Below are 14,149 nucleotides of genomic sequence, written 5' to 3'. Positions count from 1 at the left end.
GTCAAAATATGCAGATTAAGATAAAAAAAACTAACGTATAAATAACATAAAAGACCCCCTAGGATACCATTAAAAGATCAAGCCTACAAATTATGGACATACAAGAAATCATACAAGTTAAATGTATCAAAAAGATACTCTATAAAATAGTACCAGAGAATTTTCCAGATCTTGAAAGAAATTGTCATTGGTAGGAGAGTTTTTGGACTTCAGACAGGCAACAGAACTCCTGCATACTAGGGAAAGAATATGAGAATTGAAAAAGAAGCGTCAAGACTACTTATAAAGGCAAACCCATCAGAATAACAGCACATTTCTTACCTTTAAGAGCAAGGAGGATATAGATTGATGTACTTCAAGTCCTGAAACAAAATAACTGCCAACCTAGATAACTATATGCAGCAAAGCTGCCCTTATACTTGGAGGAATACAAATTTATAATAAACAACAGAAGCAACTTATAGCCCCTGTAAATTAGTGCTGCAAATGATACTTGGGGGTGTCCTACACACACAGAGAAAAGGAAAATAAAGTCAACCAGGAAAATATGGAAGAGAATAAATCTCACTAGACAAGAGATAAGCAAATAGTGAGGAAGAGTAAAACAGTGCAAAAGGGATAAAATGGCAGTAATACTATATAATTTTCAATAACTAAATGTTTATGACTTCATATCTCCAATCAAAAGATAGATTGGCAGGGGCTGGGAAGGTGGCTCAGTGGTAGAGCGCTTGCCTTGCATGCATGAAGTCCTGGGTTCAATTCCTCAGCACCACATAAGTAGAAAAAAAAAGCCGGAAGTGGCGTTGTGGCTCAAGTGGTAGAGTGTTAGCCTTGAGCTGAAGACCTGAGGGACAGCGCCCAGGCCCAGAGTTCAGGCACTAAGACTGGACGCAAAAAAAAAAAAAAAAAGATAGACTGGCAGACCCAACTATTCGTTGACTATAAGAAGTGTACCTCACTGACAAAGATAAATGTAGGCTCAGAGTGAAAGGATGTAAAAAGATTTTCTAAGCACATGGAGTCTAAAAACAAACAGGATGAGTATTTCTAGCTGACAAAGGAGACTCAAACCAAAATTAGAATACACTAAGATCATTCATAGAATACACCATATAACAAATACTTAAGATAATTTAATAGAGGACCAGTGTCAATTCACATAAAGATTAATAGTAGCTAAATTTATTGTTAATACTTGGTTTAATATTTTTAAGTAAAATTGGACCTTTGAATTCTGAAATTTGTAATATATTAATAAGACACTTTTCATGTTTTCTTTAAAAAAAGTAGAAAAGATAAATAAAACCAATGAGTCAACCATAATTGTTGAACCTTTGCTTAACCTCTGTGTATGCTTGCCAATATTATTTTAAGACTATTGTCAGATCAATTTCATGAAATAACTTTCTCATCATAGGCAAAAAAAAAAAAAACTTGAGTTCTACATGGAAATAGTTATTTTAGTTTTTATGGTCATTTGAGTATTCAACAATTTATGTGGAGTTGAAGTGAGATTTACTTTTTTGTTATTGTTCTGGTTCTGGGTGTCAACTTAGGATTTGGGTGCTGTCCCTGAGCTTTTTTGCTCAAGGTTAGCACTCTACCACTAGAGCCACAGCTCCATTTCTGGTTTTTGTGGTGCTAAATTGAAGGTAAGAGTTTCACAGACTTTTCCTGCCCAGCCTGTGTTCCAGCCTTGCTCCTCATATCTCAGCCTCCTGAGTAGGATTACAGCCGTGGGCCATCAATGGCCAGCTAAGATTTTTTGTTGTTGGTCATGGGGTTTGAACTCTGGGTCTGGGCACTGTCCCTGAACTCTTCAGTACAAGATGAGCACTCTACCACTTGAGCCACAATGCCACTTCTGGTTTTCTGGTGGTTAAGAGCGATAAGAGACGGACTTTCCTGCTTGTGCTGGCTTTGAACTGTGACTCAGATCTCAGCCACCTGAATAGTTAGGATTATAGGCGTGAGCCACCAGTGCCCAGCCTTAAGATTTACTTTTTAATCTTATTTTATTATATTTTCTTTGATGAATGAAAATAAGGTAGAAATATTATTCAAGAATCTTTTACTATGGACAAAATAGATTTTTGGAATTTTTAAACTTTATGTATGTAAATTTAAAATAGAAAGTAGGCAGGGCACTGATGGGTTATACTTGTGAGCCTACTAGCTTTTCAGGAGGCATAGGCCTGGGAGGATTGAAGTTCAAAGCTAGCCCTAGTAGAAAAATTTATGAGACTATCTCTAACCAGGAAAAAAAAAAAAAAAAAAAAGCTGGCTTGCCAGGTACCAGTGGCTTACACTGATAATTCTTGCTACTGAGGAGGCTGAACTCTAATGACTGAGATTTGAAGCCATGAGATTGTACTTTCTGGTTAACCACCAAAAAGCTGAAAATGGAGCTGTGCCTCAAGTGGTAGAGCACTAGCATTAAGCAAAAAAGTTCAGAGACAGTAGCCCCGCCCTGAGTGAGTCCAGGATAGACATACGCACGCACCCTGCAAGCACACAGACACACACACACACACACACACACACACACAGACACACACACACTCTCAAAGCTGGGCTGGAGGTATGGCACACACACACACACACACACACACACACACACACACACACAGACACACACACACACAGACACACACACACACTCTCAAAGCTGGGCTGGAGGTATGGCACACACACACACACACACACACACACACACACACACACACACTCAAAGCTGGGCTCTAATGGAAGAATACCAGCTTGCGCAAACTAGCCTAGCTAGCAAGACCCCAAGACCCCCAAGTTTAAGTCCTGATACCAGAAAAGAAAAAAAAGTGAAGCAGCTTGCTTTGTATCCTTCTAAGTACTTTTTTTGTGTGTGCACGCATACTCTGTAGTTTAGGGAACTGAAAATACGGTCCGTAAGGAAACAAAGTCCCTATCTTTCTTGAGCTTTCATTCTGGTGGAAAGATGAATAGTTACCAAATAGATACTTATACAATGCAATGTAATGATCAGTAACATGAAAAAAGTGGTATAAGAGCAGTATAATAGAGGATACTTTTAAGCATCATGGTCAGAGAAATACCCTCAGTTTTGGTACCCTCAAGCACTTGAGACCTGAATTAAATAATTGACCTAGCTATGTAATCGTCTGTGAAGAAGAGCATTCTATAGGAGAGAAAGGAAGTGCAAGGAGCCTGGGAAGCAAATTACATTATTGTGACAATAAGAAGGAACATAAAGAGTGAAGGTGAAGGTTAAGAATCTGGTGGAGGTTAAATCACACCAGGTCTTGTATGTCCTAAGTTCTTTAAATTGTAATCTTTTAGAGGAAGAAAACAAGGTAATAACAGAAACTGAATAGCTTTTTAGAAATATTTCATAGGTTGTTGGACAGGGAGATGGCAGTAGAAGCAGAGAAACCTATCATCAAATATAAATACATTTAATTATTTCAGATTCATGGATAATTAGGTATGCTGCCATGATTCTAGTTTTTATTTAAGCATTAGATTACTATCCAGAATAGCAATAAAAACATAAATCAGTTGTGAAATTGGAGAGGAAATATAGCCTTAGATTCTTTTTACAGTTTATTCAGATTTATTTTTTGGATTGCAACCTGAAGTTACATATTGTAATACCGCATTTGTTTATGACTTTCCTAAAGTGCTTTGTGTATCAGATTTTCTTTCCCAAATTGTTTCTGTGCTATGACACATTTTCTCATACCAATTGTAGATGTAAACTAAACTATTACAAAAACAAACTTATCCACTAAACAATTAGTGCTTTGATCCTTAATCTTCATGTTTCAATTTTTTTAATGTAGAAGAAAGACTGTCAGACTGATCTATCTTTCCTATTGCATAAAAAAGCTTAGAAATTGTATGGGGAGGATAAAATGGTATCATGTCTAAATAAGGTTTAACTTTTTATACAATTAACAAAGAGAACTCTTAAAATGCTGGTGAAGGGGATTTATTGCTTATACAGAAGATTTGACCTTGTGAATTGACTTATTCTTCTTCAAGGCACTTGAGAGAAAAGACAACGATAGCAGTTACATCTAGAGGCTATTATGGATTGGAGGATGAGAAGGGAACTGCATGTACTTCAACAAGGCGTCGGTCAACACCTCGAAGTTTGGCAGGCTTGACCAGTGGAGTTTTTGAGTCTATAATGGTTCAAGTTTTGAGACAGGAAGAACAGCTGAGAGCAAAAGAAGAAAAAAGGTAATGCCAAAAAAAATTAAGTTTTGTGATGTTCAGATTTTCAGGAATTAGCTTTTCAAAGAATGGCTATATAACTTTTATGTGCCCAAATCAATTTTTTGGGCCTATTTTAGTAGTATTCCAAAATGCAGTGAAAATGAGTTGATAATAAAATATCACAATGACATTTGTTTAAGAATACAGTTAAATTTTAAAACAAAAATTTTATTTTATTTTTTTGTCAGTCATGGGGCTTGAACTCAGGACTTGGGCTCTGTCCCTGAGCTTCTTTTTTTTTTTTTTTTGGTCCGGTCGTGGGGCCTGAACTCTGGGCCTGGGCACTGTCCCTCAGCTCTTCAGCTCAAGGCTAGCGCTCTACCACTTGAGCCACAGTGCCACTTCTGGCTTTTTTCTTTTTGCTTATGTGGTGCTGAGGAATTGAACCCAGGGCCTCAGGCATGCAAGGCAAGCGCTCTACCACTGAGCCACCTTCCCAGCCCTGAGCTTCTTTTGTTTAAGGCTAACACTCTACCACTTTGAGCCATAGCACCACTTCCAGTTTTCTGGTGCTTAAGTAGAGATAAGAGTCTCACAGACTTTCCTGCTTGGGCTGGCTTTGAACTGCAATACTAAAATCTCAGCCTCCTGAGTAGCAAGGATTACAGGTGTGAGCCACCGCATCTAGCTAAAACAATTTTTGTGTTTTTTTTGCCAGTATTGGAGCTTGAACTCAGTGCCACATGCTCTTGTTCAGCATTTTTGCTCACAGCTGGTATTCTACCACCTGAGCGACACCTTTCAGCTTTTTGCTGGTTAATTGGAGATAAGAATCTTTTGGATTTATCTGCCAAACCTAGCTTCAAACTGCAATTCTCATATCTCAGCTTCCTTAGGATTATAGGTATGAGCCATCTGTACCTAGCAAAACAAATTATGTTGGAGTTATAAAAATAATTTTTATAAAAGTTTTCAGGATAGTTTCTAGGTTCTAGAAATAATCTCAAGGAAATTTTAAATTTGAGGAATTTTACATAGATTTCCAGTTTTAGAACAGAATAGCAGAGCTTTAAAATTAGGACACACTACAGAGATTTTGTAGTTCAAGAATTACATATAAATTCATTTTTGCTAGTTTCTCCATTGATAATAATTTCCTGAGAAAATGATTGTTCTTAACTCAACAGGTAAGAGCTTAATTAGTGGTCCTTCTCGAATTTGGTAGCATGAAGTGATGACACTTCTATAACATTTAGTTACAACAAAAGGAAGTTAGGGCTCAGAGAGGTAAATAAAATTCAGAGTTCTATACTTGATTGGTGATTTTTATTTAAAAATATATCTCAGAGTATGTTGGGAGTGACAGTTGGTATAGTAGGAATATTCTGATGTTAGTAAAAAGCAATTTATGATATTTTGCTGCTCTTATAATAATTTCCTTTGATTTATAGGGTTAAAACTCAGCTTTGGGTTTTCCTATTGTCATACTGTCATGCAATGATTAATTTGGGAGCCCAAATTAATTGATTAATTTATGCTCAGCTCCATAAAGTTTTTCTGCTTTAAGAAGTGGGAGCTTATGGAGAGGGATAAAAATTAACCTGGCAGTATTGTATAATACATTGGATTAGGGAGAACTGAAAAACTGGAAAGCTAATAGGAAGATGACTAAAGTAATCTAGACTTTTCACTGTAAGTCACTAAAAATAGATAGAAATTATATTGTTCTAGGAGCAGTTATTAGGATATAGTACCTTCCTTGAAACAGAGCAAAGGAAGAGACAAATGTGCGTTGCAAAGGCTAGTAATAGTAACAAGACAGTAACAATAATAATTAACAAGAAGAACATTTTTAAAATGGTTAACATTTATGGAACATTATTCAATGATTAACATTAGCTCTCAATGCCTTAAATGTAGTCAACATTTATCCTAAGTCACAGAGAAATTAAGTATTTTATCTAAAGTCAAGTAGTATTTAAATGGTATAATTGATTAGAACCTGAGCAGTCTGGCTCTAAAGCTTGTTCTACTAATCTGTATACCATTTTTTGACTTGTAAAATGGTGAAAACCTCAAAGACACGGAAAGGTTTGAAAATGTGAGTCCTAGGTAGGATAAGAGCAGTGAACTGATTCTGCATTCTGATTTGAAAAATACAAGTAGAAGCCAGGCACAGCGGCTCATGCCTATAATCCCACCTATTCAAAAGGTGAAGATTAGGAGGATTTCAGTTTGAGGCTAACCAGGTAAAAAGTCACACGACCCCTTCTCAATGAATAACTGGGTTGGTGGTATATACCTATCATTCTGGTTACATGGGATGCTAAGATTGGCCAACCCATTCAAAAAAAGTTGATGAAACTCCATCTCAATGGAGAATCTGAATGTGTTGATAAGCCTATCATCCCAGCTATTCAGGAAACATGAAGTAGGATGATCTTGATCTAGATGCAGGCCCAAGCAAAAAGTGAGACTTTACCTTAAAAATAACCAGTACAGAGAAAGGGCTAAAGGCATACATGGGTCACACTTATCTAGCAAGTATGAGGTCCTGAGTTCAGACCCTTTACTGTCCTTCCAAAAAAGAATCCAAGTAGGAAAGGCTAGTAGGAAACTAGAAAAATGTCAAAATCTTCTTTGTTCAATCTTATGTTTTGTGTGTGTTTGTGTGTGTGTGTGTGTGCGTGCGTGTGTGTGCACGCGCGCGCATTAACATTGTATAAACAGGTGAATATGCCATGAGAGGAAGGTCTTAGCAGTTATGTTTGCTTAATGGGTCATATGAATTAAGCTATCTTCTGGGGTATAGAGTTTCTTTTTGTTGTTGTTTTTGTTGATTCTGGGGTTTGAGCTTGGGTCTTGTGCTTTTTAGGTGTGTGCTCTATCACTTGAGCCACATGCTCAGCCCTTTTTTGCTTTAGTTATTTTTCAGGTAGGGTCTTGTGTTTTTGCTCTATCTTATTTCACTCTACTATCCTTCTACCTGTGGGCTCTCACATAGCTGGTATTACAGGTGCACACTGCCATACCCTGCTTATTAATAGAAATGGGGGTGTCTGGCTAACATTTCCCCAGAGCTGGCCACACACTGTGATCCTCCCTAATTTTCCTTCCTGAGTAGGTGGGATTACAATTCTGAGTCACTGAGCCCAGACAACTTTTTCTTTTTAAACTACAGTATATTTTTTACATAAAAGATAAATTAAAATTATATACTTTGTACCCACAATGCAGCAAATTTGGGGAGACAGTACTTGGTTGAGCTTAGGCACTTGTGTTTGCTAGTCAGGTTTGGTCTTTTCTGAGTTAGAATCTTGTGTTTATGCCCAAGCCAGTCTATGCCATGATTCTCCTCTTTACATTTCCTGAATAGGTGGGATAATAGGTGTGTGCTACCACACCCAGCTTTGTATTATTGAGATCGAGTCTCAAGAACTTTCTGCCCTGACTGTCCTTAAACTGTGATCTTCTTGATCTCTGCCTCCAGAAGTAGCTAGAATTATAACTGGAATTAATTACTGCTCTGTCAAATTTTGGGGGGAAAAATGTAGGGCCACAGCAGCAAGATGACAGAGTGATATCACCTAACATTCTTCTTCATAGACATCCCTAATAAAACAGATATTCTCACACCTAATTTATTGGTGGTTAAGTAATCTTGACTTCATCTTCCAAGCCACAGGTAACTATGGACAGTGCAGATCCACAAAATGTTGGCATGGAAGGTTTGGTGCAGAGCACCAGATTCCACCAAAGGATCAATGCAGCATGGCTGATGCACCGACGGTAACAAAGCAGAGAGACCTAAATACAAACTTCTACCCAGAGGATAGAACCCTCAAATTGGACTGGGTATTGCCACTAGCCACAACACATCTGAGAGATTATGGAGGAGAGCACCTTACCTGTTGGATAGGAAGCACAACATGGCAGCTTATATCTCAGAAAAGGATTACCATCCCTTGCAGTCTGCAACAACAGACTGAGTTTTCTGGGATTTGGTAAAAGGAGGCAACTACAAGTTTAGTGGGAACTATGTAGGTAGGAGTGGCAGATTGAGGAACTAGACCTAAGAAGCCATCTCCGAAACTCCTTGTGAAACTCTTTGAACTTCTAAGTCCTTCCCCAACTATACTGGAAAATGAACCCAAATAGATAGCAGCCTCCTGTTATACACTAATTTGAAGAAGTTGGACACTATTTTTTTAATTTTAATTTTTAAATTTGTTATTTTAAAAGTTATACACAGAGGAGTTACAGTTACATAAATCAGGTAGTAAGTACATTTCTTTTTGGACAATATCATCCCTTCCCTTACTCTGTTTTTCCCTCTCAACCCTACCCTTTTGTGATTTTTCAAATTATTAATATCAATTTATATTGACTGTATGATTAATTTGTGCAATTTAATCACAGTTGTCATATTTTCATATATATATATATATATATATAGTGCTTTAATCGATTCCACCCTCCCTATTACTCTGTTTTGTCTCTTTACTTATCCTTCTCCCTCTGTCCCTTTTACCCTTTCCATAATAGCTCATCATTTATGTCTTCTACTTTTTTTCCCTTCTATATATGAGAAAAAAACGTACAATAATTGTCTTTCTGTGTCAAGTTACTTTGGTTAACATAATGAGTTTCACCTAATTCTATTCATTTTCATGTAGATGATTCTGATTCAGTTTTATTCCTTGTTTTGTTTTCTTTTCCGTATGCAGCCCAGATTACCTCCAACTCACTGTGTAGCCCAGTCTGGCCTCTCAATCCTTCTGCTGCCCCCTCTTCATTTCTGGGATTATAGACATGAACCACTAAACCTCTTTTTTATGGCTGAATAAATTTCCATTTTATATATACAGTATACACACTATTCATTTATCTACTAGCAGTACATAGGCCGATTTCATAGCTTGGCTGTTATGACTATAGTGTCAAAATATACATGAGTAGCTGGGTCCCTGTGGCTCGATCCTAGCTACTTGGAAGGCCAAGATCTGAATCATGGTTTGAAGCTAGTCTGGGTAGGAAAGCCTGTGAGATTCTTATCTCAAATTAAGCACCAGAAAAACTGAAAGTAGCTGTGGCTCAAGTGGTAGAGCACTAGCCTTGAGCAAAAGAAGCTCAGGGACAGCACCCAGGCCATGACTTCAAGCCCCAGGATTGATACCAGTGAGTATATACATATACACATACATGAATATTCATGCACATCTTACATTGTGGTGTACTATTTTTAATTTTGTAAGGAGTCTCCATATTTTCCATAATAACTACTAGTTTACATTCCCACCCATAGCATGTAAGGGTTCTTTTTCTTTGCATCTTCATCAACATTTTTTGTTTGTTTGTTTGTTTGTATAAAATAGCCATTCTGATTGGGATTAGATTGAATCTCAATATAATTTTGATTTGCATTTCCCTGGTAGCAATAGTCTGGGCTTTTTTTTCCCATATATTTGTACATCACTTGTATTTCTTCTGTTTAAAAACTGCTGTTCAAATCATTTGCCTGTTGTTGGTTAGATTATTATTCTTTTGGTGGTAAGTTGAATAGTTAATTGGAGATAAGAATATCTCAGGGACTTTTCTGCCTGGGCTGGCATCAAACCTCAATCCTCAGATTTCAGCTTGCTGAGTAGGTAGGATTACAGGTATGAGCCACTCACTAGTGCCCGGGCTTGTTTTGTATATGCTCTTGGAATTTATCATCTCTCAAATGAATACTTAGAAAAGTCTTTCCTCTACTTTGATAGGACATCTCTTCACTCTTTTTTTTTTTTTTTGGTCAGTCCTGGGTCTTGAACTCAGAGGCTAGGCACTGTCCCTGAGCTTTCTTTTCCTTAGGGCCAGTACTCTATCATTTGAGCCACAGCGCCACTAACAGCTTTTTCTGTTTGTGTCATAATGAAGAATTGAACCCAGGACTTCATGCATGCTAGACAAGCACTCCACCACTAAGACACATTCCCAGCCCTCTCCTTACTTTTTTGAATGTTTCCAATGCTGTGCAGAAAAATCTTAATTTTTTCCAATTATTGGTTTTATTTCCTGAACTAGTAGTCATGTTGCCTGAACTATTGGAGCTACATCTTTTTAGTATAATTAGTTTTCAGTCTTAAGTTAAAGTCTTTGATCCATTTTGAACTGATTTTTGTATATGATGAGAGAGGAATCTAGTTTCAGTCTTAAGCTATGGATATCCAGTTTACAAAGCATTGTTCTTTGAAGAAACTGTCTTGTTGCTAGCATATGTTTTTGGAATCTTTGTCAAGAATAATATGGCTATAGATGTAATAATGTAATAATATGGCTGTATGCTTTTTTAAGGATCTTCTGTCTGTTGGTCTACAGGTCTATTATGAGACCAAGATCATGCTGCTTTTGTTACTATGGCTTTTTATGTATTTTGAAGTCAGATAATATGATAACCCCCAGTATTGCTCTTTTTTTCCTCAGAATTGCTTTCATTATTCTGTCTTGTGCTTCCACATTCATTTTAGATTTTTTTCTAGTTCTGTGAAGAATGTAATTAGTATTTGGATAGAGGTATTGCATTGATTAGTTTTGTTTTGTTTTGTTTGTCAGGGTTGTGGGGCTTGAACTCAGTGCTGGGCACTGTCCCTGAGCTCTTTTACTCAAGGCTACCACTTTGAGCCACAGCTTTACTTCCTGGTTTTTGAGTGTTTAATTGGAGATAAGAGTCTTAAGGTGACTTTTCTGCCTGGGCTGGCTTTGAACTGCAATTCTTAGATCTCAGCCTCCTGAGTAACTAGGATTACAGGAGTGAGCCACTAGCAACTGGCTTCTTTGTTTACTTTTTAATGCTGTATAATTTTCTTTTGAGGTGCCTTTATCTGGTTTTTGCCATAATACTGGCTTCATAGAATGAGTCTGGAAGCAATGCTTCCTTTTATATTTTAAAAGAATAGTAGAATTTAGCAGTGAATCCATTTTTCCCCAGTCTTTTGCTAGTTTTGTTTGATTTTTGTTTTGTGTTTGTTTAGTGGCTTTATTGCCATTGCTTGTTATTGATCTATTTAGGTTTCATGAAATATTCTTTTGGATCAAATTTTATGAGCCATATGTATCTAGAAATTTGTCTATTTCTTCTGGACTTTTAAATTCATTAGTATATAACTTTTTTTTTGGGGGGGGGGGGGTGGTCCGGTCGTGGGGCCTGACCTCTGGACCTGGGTGATATCCCTCAGCCTCTTCAGCGGAAGGCTAATGTTCTACCACTTGAGCCACAACGCCACTTCTGGCTTTTTTCTTTTTGTTTATATGGTGCTGAGGAATCGAACTCAGGGCCTCAGGCATGCAAGGCAAGCGCTCTACCACTGAGCCACCTTCCCAGCCCTATTATATAACTTTTTATGAAAAGTTAATGACAAATGATTTTCAGTTGAAAAGTTACTCCCAGAAGATTTTCTGGATTTCTCCTATAAAACTCTGGATTTCTCTTTTCATCTGTAATTAATTTGAGCCTTTCATCTTTTATTTTAGTTAGTTTACTAAAGGAAATGACTAGCTTTCAGCTGACTTAAAAATCATATTGTTAAGGTCTTTAGTAAAAGAAAACAATATCATTCCAGTTGAACTTCAGTCCTGTAGTTGAGACTCATCTACTTTAACTTTTGACTATTTCCTGTAATAATCTCCACATTTCTAAATAAATTCTTTTTTTAACTTTTTTTTTTAAATTATTTAAGTAGTTGTACAAAGAAGTTCCCATTCTACAAAACAGTATGTGAATACAAGGTGTCTGACAACATTGTCACCCATCGCTCCTAACCCATCCCTTCTCTCACTTTTTAAAAAAAAAATTGAGATTAGGTGATTACATAAATTCCACATATTTCACAATATTGTGGAATAGTGATAGTTAAAGCCACAAACACATTTTAACCTTCACAAGGCAAATTGTCATTATCATGGTCTATAAAGTTTGTGAATTCTATGAGCTTTGACAATACAAATTATTTCTTCCACATCGGGTGATGTTTACATTTCTTTCCTTTTGCTTAGTGTATACTGTTTCTTCTTTCCCTCTCATTCCTCCCTTCCTATTGCTGTCTTCATGTTGCTTAGTTCTTTTTCTTCTATTTCCAGTGCAGCTGATGGGTCCCTTTGTTGTAGGTTGTTCCGTTTCCCACTTATCCTGGCTTCCCTCCATTGTGTGCATATATCTACCATATATATGGTCAAGAACGTGGAGTATTTAACAATGATACGACAAAATGACTGACTGTCCTTTGTTTCTCGAGTCTTGTTTACTTTGTCATATTTTCTTGGATTTTGGCTTTAGCATCCACATATCAGGGAGACCATGTGCCATTTGTCTCTTTGCTCTTGGCTTACCTCACTCAACATGATTTCTTCTAGTTCCATCCATTTCCTTGCAAATGCCATTATTTTGTCCTTTCTAACAGCTGCATAATATTCCATTGTATATAGGTACCACGGTTTTTGGATCCACTCATCAGTAGTGGCATCTGGGTTGTTTCCAAATCTTGGCTATTGTAAACAGTGCTGCAATAAGTATGGAGGTACATATGTCTTTGTATACTGGTTCCTGTTGTTCAGGGTAGGTGCCTAGGAGTAGTATGGCTAGGTCATAGGGGAAGTCTATATTTAGCTTTCTGAGGTACCTCCAGACTGCTTTCCAAACTGGTTGTTATTAGTATACATTCCTACCAACAATGCAGTATGGTTCCTCTTTCTCCACATCCCCTTCAGCATTTGTTGTTGGCTGCATTTAGAATATGGACCATTCTGACTGGGGTAAGGTGGTATTTCAGGGCTGTTTTTATTTGCATTTCCTTTAAAGCCAGGGATGATGAACATTTCCTCATGTGTTTCTTTGCCATTTTTATCACTTCTGAGAAATCTCTCATTAGCTCCCTTGCCCTTTTCATGATTGGTTTGTTTTGTGAGGGGTTAGTTTCTTGAGGTCCCTGTATATAATGGATATTAGACACTTGTCTAATATATTGCTGGTGAATATTTTTTCCCAATTAGTTATCTTTCTTTCTAGTTTGGTTGCTATTTCTTTATCTGTGCAGAACTTTTTATTTTAGATAGTCCCATTTATTGAGTCTTTCTCCAATTTGTTGTGACCTTGGGACTCTGTTCAGGAAGTTCCTGCCTGTGCCTATAAGTTCAAGTGTCTCTCTTACTCTGTTCTGCAGTAGTTTCAGAGTATCAGGTTTGATGTTAAGATCTTTAATCCATTTGAATTGATGTTAGTGCATGGTGACAGGTTTTCTGCATGTGGCCACCCAGTTTTCCCAGCACCAGTAGTAGTTGAAGAGGTTATGATTCTTCCACTGTATGTCTTTGGCTCCTTTGTCAAATATCAACTGATTCTGTATGTGGCTTTATTTCTGGGTCCTCTAATCTGTTCCATTGATCTTTGGGTCTCTTTTTTTGTGCCAGTACCAAGCTGTCTTCGTTATTATGGCTCTATAGTGGAGTTTGAAATCCGATATTGTGATCCCTCCTGCATTCTTTTTTTTTTGCCTAGAATTGCTTTGGCTATTGTAGGTCTTTTGTTGTTCCATATGAATTTTTGGACTGCATTCTCTATTTCAGTAAAGTACATCATTGGGATTTTAATGGGAATTGCATTGAATGTGTTTATCAATTTTGGCAGTATGGCCATTTTCACTATATTAATTCTGCCTATCCAGGAGCATAGGAGGTCTTTCCATTTCCTGGTATCCTCTGTGATTCCTTTTTTAAGGCTTTTATAGTTTTCATGAAATAGACCGTTTACATCTTTGGTTAGGTTAATTCCTAGGTACTTTTTTTTTTAGGTGATTGTAAATGGGATTGTTTCCTTGATTTCCCTTTCTGCTTGTACATTGTTGGTACACAGAAAGGTGACTGATTTTTGTGGGTTAATTTTATATCCTGCTACTTT

At 37.1% G+C, this 14,149-nt stretch overlaps 1 protein-coding gene across 3 annotated transcripts in view; it reads left to right on the top strand.

The window, feature by feature from the left end:
• Positions 1 to 14,149, top strand: part of Kiaa2026 (KIAA2026 ortholog) — a 101,544-nt gene that overhangs the window by 17,298 nt on the left and 70,097 nt on the right. For all 3 annotated transcript variants that reach the window (XM_042686776.1, XM_042686777.1, XM_042686775.1), the window contains exon 2: positions 4,042 to 4,242. In XM_042686776.1, the coding sequence (XP_042542710.1) occupies positions 4,042 to 4,242 (201 nt within the window). The remainder of the gene's footprint in view (positions 1 to 4,041; positions 4,243 to 14,149) is intronic.

Source organism: Dipodomys spectabilis, unplaced genomic scaffold (genome assembly GCF_019054845.1).
Source record: "Dipodomys spectabilis isolate Male_0828 unplaced genomic scaffold, ASM1905484v1 ptg000098l, whole genome shotgun sequence".
Taxonomy (NCBI): domain Eukaryota; kingdom Metazoa; phylum Chordata; class Mammalia; order Rodentia; family Heteromyidae; genus Dipodomys; species Dipodomys spectabilis.
The sequence above is the reverse complement of the archived record's forward strand: the minus strand, read 5'-3'. Positions and strand labels throughout refer to the sequence as shown.